Below are 14376 nucleotides of genomic sequence, written 5' to 3'. Positions count from 1 at the left end.
GCCTGACATATATTATTCAAGCAAAAATGGAAATGAATATTTCATGTTGGCTAGGTTAAGAGTGTGCCTAGAAAACAAATTTGCACACAGTTTGTTTTCTAGTGTCCAGTCTCATGCATTTGGTGTGAATCGATTCTGATTCATGTCACACGTCCTCTGTAGAATGAGGCGACCGGCGCTCGGAAAGACACTTTAACCTTCAACACTTCTAGTACAGAGTGAGAGAGACTGTTGTAACTTTACTTTTATTATAGAAAAAAAAATATATATATATATAACAATAACATTAAACATACAGTATATACAGTAGCCCCCAGAAGTATTTGGACATTTAATTTCAAAAAAATTTATATTAATAATGTATGGAATAAAAACTAAATACTAAGATAAAAAATGGGATAAATAAATATTTTATGTAAATGTAAATATTATATTAAGTGTACTATAATAAAACTACTAAAATAATCTAATTACAATAAAATAAATAAATACATATAATTTTTGTAGCCATACCTAAAACACAAACTTAAAAAAATAGCAATAATGTATTAAATAAAAATGAAACAAGAAAACAAACAAACAAATAAAAATGGGATAAATAAATCAATGCTTTAGTAATGTAAAGCTTTTGTAGCAAAAATGTAAAATACATTACCAAAAATATATTAATAATATATGAAAAAAAAAACTAAACAAAAAGTGAAACAAACAAATAAACGTACAAACAAACAAATAATTAATAAATAAACAACAACCGAAATTTTAAATTAAACAAAAAAATTGAAACCCCCGTAATAAATTAACAAACAAACAAATAAATAAATGCTTTGGTAATATAAAGCTTAAGTAGCAAGAATACACACACAATTAAAATATATTAAGAATGTATTAAGAAAATTAAATAAAAAACCTAAACAAACAAACAAATACATATATATAAAAATAAAAACGGCATGGGATAATAAATAAATAAATAAATGCATAAATAAATACATAAATGCTAATGTAAAGCTTTTGTAGAAAAATGTATAATACATAAAAAGTATGTTAATAATACTAAATACTAAATAAAAAGTGAAACAAACAAGTAAATAACTTACTAATAAATAAATAAATAATAAACAAAATTAAAAAGTAAAAAAAAAAGTCAACTTGGCAAACAAATAAATAAATGTAGCAAAAAGTAAAAAATATGAAAATATATTAATAATGAAATAAAAACAAAATACAAAAAAGAAAGAAAAAAATCTGCTTGAGATTCTCTTACCCATCGTGGCATCTTGGCTCCGTCGGGATCGTGATAGTGATACTGCAACACCAGGACTGTAGCGATGACGGACAGACCCACAATCACCATGGTGGTCGCAAAATATTGAGCTGAAACACACACACACACACACACTGAATCCACAACAATCCCTGCATGTAGATGAAGCATTCATGAGGTCTTCAGTGATGTGTGTGTGAGCTGTGAGAAACACACTGTGCCATTACAGAACGTCAAGCTTCAGCAAACCCGAACCCTCGAGATCTCTCAGTCCTGCACACTAAAGGAGTCACGGTAAAATGACTCTTTATTTTAACTGATTTATCATAGTAGGTGAGGTGGAATTATTCAGTTAATAATAATAACTTAAATTTGCATCTGTTCCTCACACAATTCCATCATGTGATGCTGTTTTTGGTCCTACAAGTGTCAAATATCTTATTCGAATTGTATTTACTATTTACTTTTTTTAGTTTGCAAGTTTTGCAACCCTGTTATCACTTACATTTATGCATTTAGCAGATGCTTATATCCAAAGCGACCTATAATAGAGGAAAATTCATATATCAAAATTCAGGACTATATAGAATACAGATTTACCAAAAATAAAGTAAATAAGGATAACCAACATTTGACGCATTTAAAATTAGGTTATTTTTATGTGATGTTATTGGCTGCTTTTGAAATAAAATCACATGACAGCAGTTTATACTCTATTAATGTAAAGTGACAACAGCATGGTTATCATGAAAGTCAAACAGATTCCAGACAAACATGTCAAATGGTCTTTTGTTTGAGGTTGTTGGATGGGTTTTCCCTCTGTGACGGTGTGTGTTAGTGAACGGACATGTCATGTTTTAGGCTGAATGATCGCACTGGTTTCTAACAGGCCCGTTCGTGAATGATACACAACCATGAATGTGCGGCATCTCGATTTTCAGGGTCTCTCCGTCATTTCTCTCCATCTGAGCCACTCATTACATCAAGCCCCGCCCCCTCGCTGTGATTGACAGCTCCACTCACCAATCAGAGGCACAGAATCTGACGTGGCGGGCATGATCTCCGCCACCAGGAGCATGAAGACGGTGAGCGACAGCAACACTGTGATTCCTGTCATAAAACAACAAGAACAGGACAGAAAAACACGTTAAATCTGTGTTCACTGCATGCCACTGCAAAGCCATTCTATATTAATGCATATTAAATAAGTATTAATTGTATAAGTTATTTGTATCTGTTTCTGAAAAAGTTTCTGAATTGCCCTGGGCTAACTCTAGATAGCATACAATTAGGTTAATTAAATTAGTAGAAATAGAAATTAGTTTATTGCAATTATTAGGAATAAATGTTCTAATGTTATATTATATATATAAATATATGTGTGTATATATATACACACACACAGTATAATGCTTTGAATATATTGTACTGTATATGAATAAATATCATTATTTTATATTTATTAATACTCACTCAAACACTCACTCACTCACTCACACACACAGCACACACAAACACACACACAAACACTCACACACACTCACTCACTCAAACACTCACTCACTCACACACACAGCACACACAAACACTCACACACACTCACTCACTCAAACACTCACTCACACACACACACAAACACTCACACACTCACTCACTCACTTACACAGTCATACACTCACACTCACACACACTCACTCACTCAAACACTCACTCACTCACACACACACACACACAAACACTCACACACACACTCACTCACTCACTTACTCACTCTCTCACTCACACACACACACACTCACACACACACTCACTCACTCACTCACTCACTCACTCACTCACTCACTCACTCACTCTCACACACACACACACACACACACACTCACTTACACACTCACACACTCATACACTCACTCACACACACACACACACTCACTCACTCAAACACTCACACACACACACACACTCACTCACTCACTCACTCACTCACTCACTCAAACAATCACACACTCACACAAACACTCACTTACACACTCACTCACACACACTCACTCACTCAAACACACACACACACACACACTCACTCACTTACACACTCATACACTCACTCACTCACACACACACACACACACTCACTCACTCACTCACTCACACACGCACTCATACACGCACACACACACACACACACTCATACACTCACTCACAGAACTAAGACACCATGAAATTAAGGACACACACTGAGCATTAGACGCTCTTGTATTGTAAAATCAGCAGCTCTTGTTTGCTGAACTCAAACCCATTTATCAGCAAGAGCAGACTTTCCTCAGGAGAGACATCTGAGAAGCAGAACACTTCATTCAGTCTCACTACTCATATTAAAGTTTTTTACAATCACTTTGTTACTATTTTCAGAACCTTGATGTCATTTTTCACAACTCTAGACACAAAACTCACAACCAATGATCAAAATACACATTTTTCAAAACTCTAACCCTTTTCTCAATTGCTTGGATACAATACACATAAAACTTAGATCATTTGTTCATTCAACAAAAATCACCTGTTCAATATGACACAACTTAACATCAAAGTACTACTATTTCAAAAGGCAATTCACACATTACATTTCAAATGAGTGTCTATTCATTTCCTTACAATGATCTAACTATCAATTGATACAACTGCTCAAAATGATAAGTAACTGTTGCATTACTCTTACTGTAATGCATAGTTGTATGGAAACAGACACACAATCTTCCATGTTTACAGTAAATCATGAAAGTTTCAAGATAACGAGATTCATTGTCACCAATTAGCGTGGAGCATGAACCAATTAGACTACAATATCCATGGATGTAGCCTAATATTTTATATTTTTGTTTTGATTTGATTCCAATAAACCTATGTTGTGATTGTACTGTAGTGTTTTGCATCAATATATTACACACTTTGTTCAATGATTCCACTATGTCTGTATTCTCTCTACTACTCCAGTGCTTTCACAGAGATGTATTTACTGTACATGTAGTACCATAATGAAACCTGTATCACCTATTTTGTTCTACAATATTTAATGATTGTACGAACAATGACAGTGAAACTATCGGTTGCTTGTGTGTGGGTGATCTATAGTTATGTTTCAATGGTATTTCACAGTAAATTTGTTTTTTGAACCAATGATTGTGCAAGTGCAAGCTTTCTTTAAAGATGTGAATGCACAATGCAATGTTTTGAACATTAGACAGCCTGTGTTACAAGTGATAACCGTTTTGAGTTTTGTGTCTAGAGTTTTGAAAAATGACATCAAGGTTCTGAAAATAGGTGCAAAGTGATTGTAAAAAACTGTAAAGAGGTGTGTGTTTTGCATGCGTCTGACCCAGCGATATCTTCTCCCCGGAGTCGGCGGGCAGCAGAAACACCAGCAGGGCGAGAGTGGAGATGAGCACACAGGGGATCAGGAGGTTCAGCCCGTAGTAAAGCGTCCTCCTCCTCATGACCACGGTGAAGGTGACGTCAGGGTACGGCTCCTTACAGCAGTCGTAGAACTTCTCATTCCTCCTGCCTGGAACCTCTACAACACACACACACACACACACAGGTCAGAACACCCTAGCAACTGCATAGCAACACCCTGTCAACCTCCCATAACACCTTAGCAACTGCATAGCAACACCCTGTCAACCCCCCTCCCAATAACAGCCGAGTAACTGGATAGCAACACCCTAGCAACCACCCATAAAACCCTAGCAACCGCATAGCAACACCTGGGGAACCATCCATCAAACAAACAGAATCAAGCACAACAGACTCAAAAAAGAACCAAATCAAACATAACAGAATCAAACAAAATCAAGGAATCAAACAGAACTGAATCAAACACAATCATAAACAACAAAATTTAAACACACATGAGTCAAACACAACAGATTCTGTATTTTTTCGCTTTAAAGGATCGACTTTCATTGAATATCATAAATAAACTTGCAACAGGAAACCATTTATTTTTTGGTCAGGTTTGGCTCTTCTTGACACGTTTTCAGAAATATTGTTGGTATGAGAACAGAAATCATGCCCATCAGGATCAGCGGATCATCAGGTGTGTGTGATCGCACCGCTCTTCATCCAATCAGCAGCCTCGATCAGACCATCAGAACCAGCACTCAAACCAGAACCACCAGCAACAGAGAAACATCATAACCAAGATATTTCAAAGTTTATATATCCAAACATTCCTGATCCAAGCCTGAGGATTATAATAATTATGTCCCCAAGTCTCATCTTCACGCATATGCTTTATGAGGCCAGCTAATTATTTTTCCTGATCATTTATTTTATGCAACACTGAAACTATACAAACTCTCTCCAGCTTCTGGCGCTCATAATGTTCTGGAAGACAGAAATGTCATATACATATCAGGGCATCTTGTGAAATACTGACTTTATTTACGGATGAATGATTTCACATGCAGTTATGAGGGAAATATCTGCTTCATCTTTGTGTGAGCGTATGAAATTATGCATGACAGATGCTATTATGTAAAACTTTCCATCAAGTGTTTCTGAACATCTATCTCAAATCACACGTCTCACCTAAAACCAAATAATACAAAAAAATTAAATATATGAACCAAATAAATTAATGAAAAAATATATGAACAAAATTATTTACATAAATTGGAATGAAACTAAATAAAAATTAGATATGTTGAAGTTGTAGTAAAATTACTCAAACTGAAATAATGTAATAAAAATAGACGTTTAGAAACTAATAAAAAGTACAAAATACAACAAAATTATTAAAACTGTAAGATTAAAATAAAATTCTTTTAGTTTCAGTTGAACTAAAATGGCTAAAACTGAAATAAGTGAATAAAAATTAATTACACATTTAGAAAAAAACTGATATAAATAAATAAATAAAAAATATTAAAAATTGTTTAACTAAAATCCTAATAAATTGTTTAGTTTAAGCTGAAGTAATGAAATTACTTAAATTAAAATTGAAATAAAAATGTATAAAAACCAATTATACTTTAAAAAAACTAATACAACTGACAAAAAACAACAACAATATTATTAAAACTAGATTAAAAATAATTGTTTTGTTAAGTTGAAATACTAAAATGACTAAAACTGAAATAAAAATGAATTAAACATTTAGAAAAACTAATAAAAATGACAAAAACACAAAATTATTAAAACTATTAATTAAAATATAATTTTTGTTTAGTTTAAGCTGAATAAAATTACAAAAACTAAATAAAAAAACTAGTAAAAAAAAAGACAAAACAACTAAAATATTGAACCTTTGAAAATGGAAAATATACTAAATACTATTTAAACTATTAATAAATACTACCACTAATATATTAATAATAACTGTTCTGGACAGTGTCCAATGGTAATATTACGTGTTTTAGTGCATTTACCATGGTACCAGCACGGTATTTCTTGCAGTATGTTAGATTACCACATAAATAACATGGTTTATGATTATGTTAATGAGTCAGCATGACTGTGTGAAACTCACCGACCAGATCCCATTCCCCGTTGGCGATGTAGCCGGTGATGTCGGCCTCCATCATCTGCAGGTCCAGAGCCCATCCGCCGTACGTCCACGAGCCGAACTTCAGGTCGCAGCGCTGGACGTCGAACGGGAACCAGCGCACGTCGATGTAGCACGTGCTCTTGAAGATCCCTGAACAAGTCAAGTTTATTTCAACACACAGCGATGCCACTGAACAACCTTTCAGTGAACTTCCTAAAAGAACCAGTTTTTAAAGAACGTTTACCTTTTCTTGGGTCATTTTGACCCGAAACTTGAAAAAAATTGTGTTCATCAGAGGGGTCCAAGACCCTAGGACTTTTGTTGCACTTGAACCACGAATACACACACATAATATTTTTTTTAATGGATTCGAGGAGTTTTGTGGTTGAAATTTAAAAAAGTAACAAATCCTTCCCTCACGGGTCAATTTGACCCCCTTAGGAACTATGTATTTTGGAATTTTCTGTATTTTGAAACTAGATATTTTTGAACTTTAGGTATTTTGGAACTATTTATTTAGGAACTTTACATATTTTGAAACTAGATTTTTTTAACTTTAGGTATTTTGGAACTATTTATTTTGGAACTTTAGGTATTTTGGAACTATGTATTTTGGAACTTTAGGTATTTTGGAACTATGTATTTTGGAATTTTTGTATTTTGAAACTAGATATTTTTTAACTTAAGGTATTTTGGAACTATTTATTTTGGAACTTTAGGTATTTTGGAACTATGTATTTTGGAATTTTTGTATTTTGAAACTAGATATTTTTTAACTTAAGGTATTTTGGAACTATTTATTTTGGAACTTTAGGTATTTTGGAACTATGTATTTTGGAATTTTCTGTATTTTGAAACTAGATATTTTTTAACTAGGTATTTTGGAACTATTTATTTAGGAACTTTACATATTTTGAAACTAGATATTTTTGAATTTTAGGTATTTTGGAACTATTTATTTTGGAACTTTAGGTATTTTGGAACTATGTATTTTGGAATTTTTGTATTTTGAAACTAGATATTTTTTAACTTAAGGTATTTTGGAACAATTTATTTTGGAACTTTAGGTATTTTGGAACTATGTATTTTGGAATTTTCTGTATTTTGAAACTAGATATTTTTGAACTTTAGGTATTTTGGAACTATTTATTTAGGAACTTTACATATTTTGAAACTAGATATTTTTGAACTTTAGGTATTTTGGAACTATTTATTTTGGAACTTTAGGTATTTTGGAACTATGTATTTTGGAATTTTTGTATTTTGAAACTAGATATTTTTTAACTTTAGGTATTTTGGAACTATTTAACTATTTGAATCCTTCCCTCACGGGTCAATTTGACCCCCTTAGGAATGCTTCAGTACACATAGAAAAACCTAAAAATGCTCAAAATTCAAACTAAAAATGCTAAAACGTTACCAAAAAAATTATTTTATAATGTCTACATGTGTATCTGAATGCTAAAGAACTGGCTTTAGAACCCAGCGGAACAGCTCATCTGCTCCATATAGAGCTATAACGCCATCTAAAGTCATGAAATATCATATTATATTATTATTTTTCCTCAAGAGGTCGGCAAAGACACCCAATGTAACATATTTTGAGGTGAATTAAAAGGTTTATGCTTGAAATTGTGAGTTATTTTGAATTTAAGTTGAAATAATGTGAGGAATGTGCTTAAATTACTATTAATTTATTATGTAATGATCAAATCTAGTAATTCAAAGGTAAATAACATAAAAAATAACAAAAAATCTCCAAAAAAATTGCATTAAAAAAAATGTAGAAAATATTATCAAAATGAAATAAAATAAGTTCATGGACAAAAAAAATTAAGTATAATTTTAGGGCTTGGGCCTGCGAGGGAAGGACGGGGGTTAAGATATCTAAAGAATCGTTTGTGGAATTGAAAGGTTCTATGGATGTTCAAGGTTCTTCATGGTTCATCAATGCCAATAAAGAACTTTATTGTTTAAGAGCATATGTTAATCCAAAGCATAGCCAAAAATAATTCCCCATATATCGGACGAAGACGAAAGACACCGTTCCCTCTGAAGACAAACTCCTGTGAATCTAGTTTGTTCCTCATTACTCTGAGTCTGAAGGCCTTCCACAGCCATTCTGCACTTTCAGGCTGAGACTCGTGTGTGTGTGTGTGTGTGTGTGTTGATTTCTGTCAGTGGACAGGTGGCTGCTTCCTCACAGTAATCGAGACGAAACACTCTGAGGTGAAAGTGTGTGTTTTCCAGGTGACAGGAAGTTAAGGTCACCCTGAACCCTGTTAACTCCACTAGGGATAAATGTCCCCGCCGCTGTCTCCGAGTCACGTCTCGAGGATCGTGTTTATGAGACGAGCGCACGTGAGCAGCGCAACAATGATGTGGCAATGACCTGTGGGAAACTCAGGATTTACTTCGAGCCTTGGCTAGGATGATGGGAATAAATCAGGACAGGCTGGAGACGCGGCGCTGCGGATGGAAGCGGTTTAGCTGATTGACAGAAGTGAGTAGGTAGGGGAGAGCGGGGGCGAAAGTACCATTTTTCAGAAAAACATCTTTTTAAAAGATGATGGTTTAGACAGAGATATATTTTTGCTGTGGTCAGTCACTCACAAGTGTGGTCTATCAATACCAGGTGGTATTTTGTAAAAATGTAGAACAACTTCAGTATAATTTCACTTTGAACTTAAGACTGCTCATGTTACTTTCGACCCCATCAGTTGGGACGAAAGTAACACACAGGTGGGTCAAAAGTAACACAACAATATACAAGCTAGATTTTTTTTGTTACTCTTGTTTTTTTTGTTTTTTTGCCTAAATATACCCGAGTATGACCTTGTTAACATGTAACTGCAAACATATTTTAGCCTTTATCTTTGCAAAAGAATTTTAATTTACATGTTTTCATTTTAAATTTCAGTTTCATCAAATGTTTCAAAAGTAACCCAACAGTACATACTTGAATTGTTTAGATTTTTTATTTTTATTGTCAATCCATTTTATAAAATGTTTTTTTCAACATGAAAAATATGAAAATAAAATAAAATTAGCATAATATAAATTCTCAACATAATGTAACAATAGTCATGTTTCCGTCCAGCTGTTTTTGCATAGCCTACATTTAAAATGTGCATAAAAAACATCTGGATAGAAATCCTGCAAATGCATAGGTGGAGGTGTTAAAGCTATAAGGTATGGCTAAAACCTAAATGTGACTAGGGTAAATGGAAACAGATTGAGTGAAAAAAATGGTGACACAGAAATCAGCTGATTTAAATGTGACTTAAGGTTTAAAAGCCCCCTCATAAACATCTGCCATATTCTGTTGGTATAATATGACATAAATATGTTTTAATAAATGCTGCAACACACAGAAAGTCACCACATTAGAGGAGGAACAAAAGAAACATTTGTTTTCCCTATAGAAAAACCTGATTTACTTTTATACTGAAAAACTCTGACCAGGCAAACTTCAGGATGTGTTACAGCACTAAATAACCTATAGATTGATCATTACTGTGTGACACATGAAACGAAAAACACAACTTGTAATTAAAAAAAAGTACCGCTTCAGAAATTTACTTATCATACTGGAAAACTGCTTTCCGGACCTAACCGCGTGAAACGATGATGAAATCACGTGAGATTTAGCAGCTCGGTCACTGGCTGCATGCCGAAAGTGCTGTCATAGCTTGAAATGCAAATGTAGTCAGGGCTCAGAGAAAATCGCTTTGTTACTTTTGTCCCGTGTTACTTTCGCCCCGGTTCTCCCCTACATTTTTATAACCTATTAGACCGGTTTAAATTACTTTTTTTGTCAGATGGAACTTTAGGTATTTTGGAACTTTCTGTATTTTGAAACAGATATTTTAAAACTATGTATTTTGGAACTTTAGGTATTTTGAAACTTTAGGTATTTTGGAACTTTAGGTATTTTGGAACTTTAGGTATTTTGGAACTTTAGGTATTTTGGAACTATGTATTTTGGAAATTTCTGTATTTTGAAACTAGATATTTTTGAACTTTAGGTATTTTGGAACTATTTATTTTGGAACTTTAGGTATTTTGGAACTATGTATTTTGGAATTTTTTGTGTTTTGAAACTAGATATTTTTTAACTAGGTATTTTGGAACTTATTTAGGAACTTTAGGTATTTTGGAACTATGTATTTTGTATTTTTTTTTGTATTTTGAAACTAGATATTTTTGAACTTTAGGTATTTTGGAACTATTTATTTAGGAACTTTACTATTTTAGGAACTTTATTATTTTAGGAACTTTATTATTTTACATATTTTGAAACTAGTAAGTTTATTAACTTTATTATTTAGGAACTTTATTATTTTACATATTTTGAAACTAGATATTTTTTAACTTAAGGTATTTTGTAACTATTTATTTTGGAACTTTAGGTATTTTGGAACTATGTATTTTGGAATTTTTTGTATTTTGAAACTAGATATTTTTTAACTTTAGGTATTTTGGAACTATTTATTTAGGAACTTTACCTATTTTGAAACTAGATATTTTTTAACTTTAGATATTTTTTAACTATTTATTTTGTAACTTTCTGTATTTTCCAACTTTAGGTATTTTGGAACTTTCTGTATTTTGCAACTTTAGGTATTTTGGAACTATGTATTGTGGAACTTATTTTAAATAGATTTTTTAAATGTACATTCCCAGGAGGAATTGGAAAGCACGATAACTTAACACAGCCACATGAAGACTTCATCCCATCATCATAACAGGCAGAAATGGAGAGTTTTGTGAGTATTTTACCTGGCGGCAGGTACTGGCAGTATCCAGAAGAGTTGATCAGCACGTTGGTGTGAAATGCGGCGTCAAATCTCTCATCAGCACTGTAAGAAACCACAGACAAAGAAGAGGCTCAAATATATATGAGTTTTCTTTTGTGTCACGCTTTGATCACAACATCATTCCAGGGTTATTGTTGTTTAATAAAAATAAAAATAAATTAAAATAAAGCTGGAATAAAACTAAATATCAATATTAGTTAAACAACTTAAACTAAATGAAAATTAGAAACGTTGCCTTGGCAATAAACTGAAAAAAGTTTGAGTTGAAGCTCTAAAATTAATAACTGGAAATAAATAAAAAATCTAAAACTGAATCAAAATAAAATTACTCCCAGTATTTAAGAAAAAACATTAAAATGACAAAATTCAACAAAAATTAACATTTTTAGCTAATTCAGCTAATTCAAGATATTAATAAAACCAAATATTACTGCATGATTCCCAGATATTAATTTGTGTTAATAAAATAAAATATTGATTTAAAAACAAACTTAAAAATGAAAAATGTTGCCTTTGCAATAAATTGAAATAAGTTTATGTTGAAACACTAAAATTATTAAATAAAAACTAAAACTGAAATAAAAATAAATTAACCTTTTAAACACCAATTAAACCCTAAATACCAAAAAAAAAAGAGAAAGAAATTACCAAAAAATAAACATTAAAAATATCAAAATAAAAGCTAATTCAAAATATTTATTATAAAACAAAAATAAAACTGAATCATTCCCAGATATTCATATTCATAACCATAATAAATAAGCAGTGCACGTGTCCAAACTTTTGACGGGTCATGTGGAGGTTTGGAAGTGCATCAGCGTGCAACTTCAGCAGGACAAACAGAACTATAAACCAGGAGCGGCTCGAGTCGGGAGTCAGCGGCGTAAATCACAGTTATTTAAGAAGCCACAAAACTGCCAAAGATGACAAAGAGAGAGAGAGAGATTCAGCCATGACAGCAATCAAAGGCCAAACCCCTCTTTCACTGAACTTCCTCGCTCTTTTCTGACACAGAGATGAAGGGAACGTGTGCAAGAAGAGACGAAAGCTGAGATAACATCTTCAACAGTGACATAAATCTATAATCAATGCGGTCTGATCATAAACACTGTTTGTACAGGAGTTAACAAACCCAGCATTGAACAGCATTCTTCATATCTTCTCTTGTGTTCACGTTAAGTTTCTTAGCTTGTGTTTGAACTGTGTAACCCAACTGAATGGACATTTTGAATCCAATTAAATTAATCATCAATCTTAAAGTATATGTGAAGGTCAAAATAAATGAGCAGTGCTGAGAATAAAAGAGTCGCTGTGGAAAACGGGCAGCTAATTCTCCCTGTAAGGGTTGAGTGAGAAAAACACAGTCTCAGTCTTCACTGACTTCCCTTAAATCACTGTAATCAATGCATTCGGATACAGTCGCTCCTGGATGAGACGGGAATCGACAGAAATCCAATAAAGATTTACACACTTTCCGATTTTTAAGCTATTTGATGATGCAACATTTGCACAGCTAGACTGAAATGATCATAGCTATTAAATAATATTGTAAAAATTCAATTGAATCGATCATAGTAAGTCGACTGACCTGATACACATTAAAGTTTAATTTAGTTTTGCATGCAATAATTAAAAAGGCCGTATTTTACAGTCTTGATGTGTTTCAGGCTCTACTAGAACAGGTTTTCCTGCTTGAATGTTGATTATTCTCCTCATATTCTCCATTGTTGCGGCTCCTCTCTTCCCAGTCTGTCAGTAACGCTCTGTTTACTTCCTGTCTCTATGAAGCCCCGCCTTCTGAAAAGCACACTGTGCTCTGATTGGTCGGCTGGAGCAGTGTGTTGTGATTGGTCGAGAGCTTCGAGTGTGTTTGGGAAATGTCCCGCCCCTTTTCATAACCAAAACCACCAGTTTAACACACTACTAACTAACTCAACCAGGCCCTCGTCCCTTTATTCTGCGTATGAATTATTATAATGAGGAATATTGTGACGTGTTCGTTCCCGGGAGAAACTCAAGACTACAATGGAGGCGTTTCAGAAACACTGACACTGATATAGAGGAGAACGTTTTCATGCTCAAACAGCAACATTACACACTAAAGAAAGATAAACATGGGAAAAAGCAGAAAGCAGGTTCTTGGATTTCTTCCACCTGGAATCGGGATTCGGGATCCGGCTTTGGGATCGGGGTTTGGGATCCGGCTTTGGGATCGGAGTTTGGGATCCGGGTTTGGATAGTGATCGGGGTTTGGTATCCGGGTTTGGGATCGGGGTTTGGGATCCGGCTTTGGGATCGGGGATTGGGGTTTGGATTGTGATCGGGGTTTGGGATCGTGATCGGAGTTTGGGATTGGGGTTTGAGATCCGGCTTTGGGATCGGGGTTTGGGATCTAGCTTTGGGATCGGGGTTTGGGAACCGGCTTTGGGATTGGGATCCGGCTTTGGGATCGGGGTTTGGGATCCAGCTTTGGGATCGGGGTTTGGGAACCGGCTTTGGGATTGGGATCCGGCTTTGGGATCGGGGTTTGGGATCCTGGTTTGGGATCGGGGTTTGGTATCTGGCTTTGGCATCGGGGTTTGGGATCCGGCTTCGGGATCCGGGTTTGGGATCGGGGTTTGGGATCCGGCTTTGGGATCGGGGTTTGGGAACCGGCTTTGGGATCGGGGTTTGGGATCCGGCTTTGGGATCCGGGTTTGGGATCCGGCTTCGGGATCGGGGTTTGGGATCGGGATTTGGGATCC

General features: G+C 34.2%; 1 protein-coding gene across 2 annotated transcripts in view; it reads right to left on the bottom strand.

Annotated features, from left to right (window-relative positions):
• Window positions 1-14376, bottom strand: part of LOC130070531 (neuronal acetylcholine receptor subunit alpha-7) — a 30788-nt gene that overhangs the window by 2564 nt on the left and 13848 nt on the right. For both annotated transcript variants that reach the window (XM_056234950.1, XM_056234949.1), the window contains exons 5-9: window positions 11595-11674; window positions 6795-6962; window positions 4641-4835; window positions 2291-2377; window positions 1268-1377 (exon numbers count right to left, since the gene is read on the bottom strand). In XM_056234950.1, coding sequence (XP_056090925.1) covers window positions 1268-1377; window positions 2291-2377; window positions 4641-4835; window positions 6795-6962; window positions 11595-11674 — 640 coding nt within the window. The remainder of the gene's footprint in view (window positions 1-1267; window positions 1378-2290; window positions 2378-4640; window positions 4836-6794; window positions 6963-11594; window positions 11675-14376) is intronic.

The sequence above is a fragment of the Rhinichthys klamathensis genome, unplaced genomic scaffold (assembly GCF_029890125.1).
Source record: "Rhinichthys klamathensis goyatoka isolate OS25496 unplaced genomic scaffold, OSU_Roscu_1.1 h1tg000409l_1, whole genome shotgun sequence".
NCBI classification, from domain to species: Eukaryota; Metazoa; Chordata; class Actinopteri; order Cypriniformes; family Leuciscidae; genus Rhinichthys; species Rhinichthys klamathensis.
Note: the sequence above shows the minus strand (reverse complement) of the source record. Positions and strands in the feature narration are given on the sequence as shown.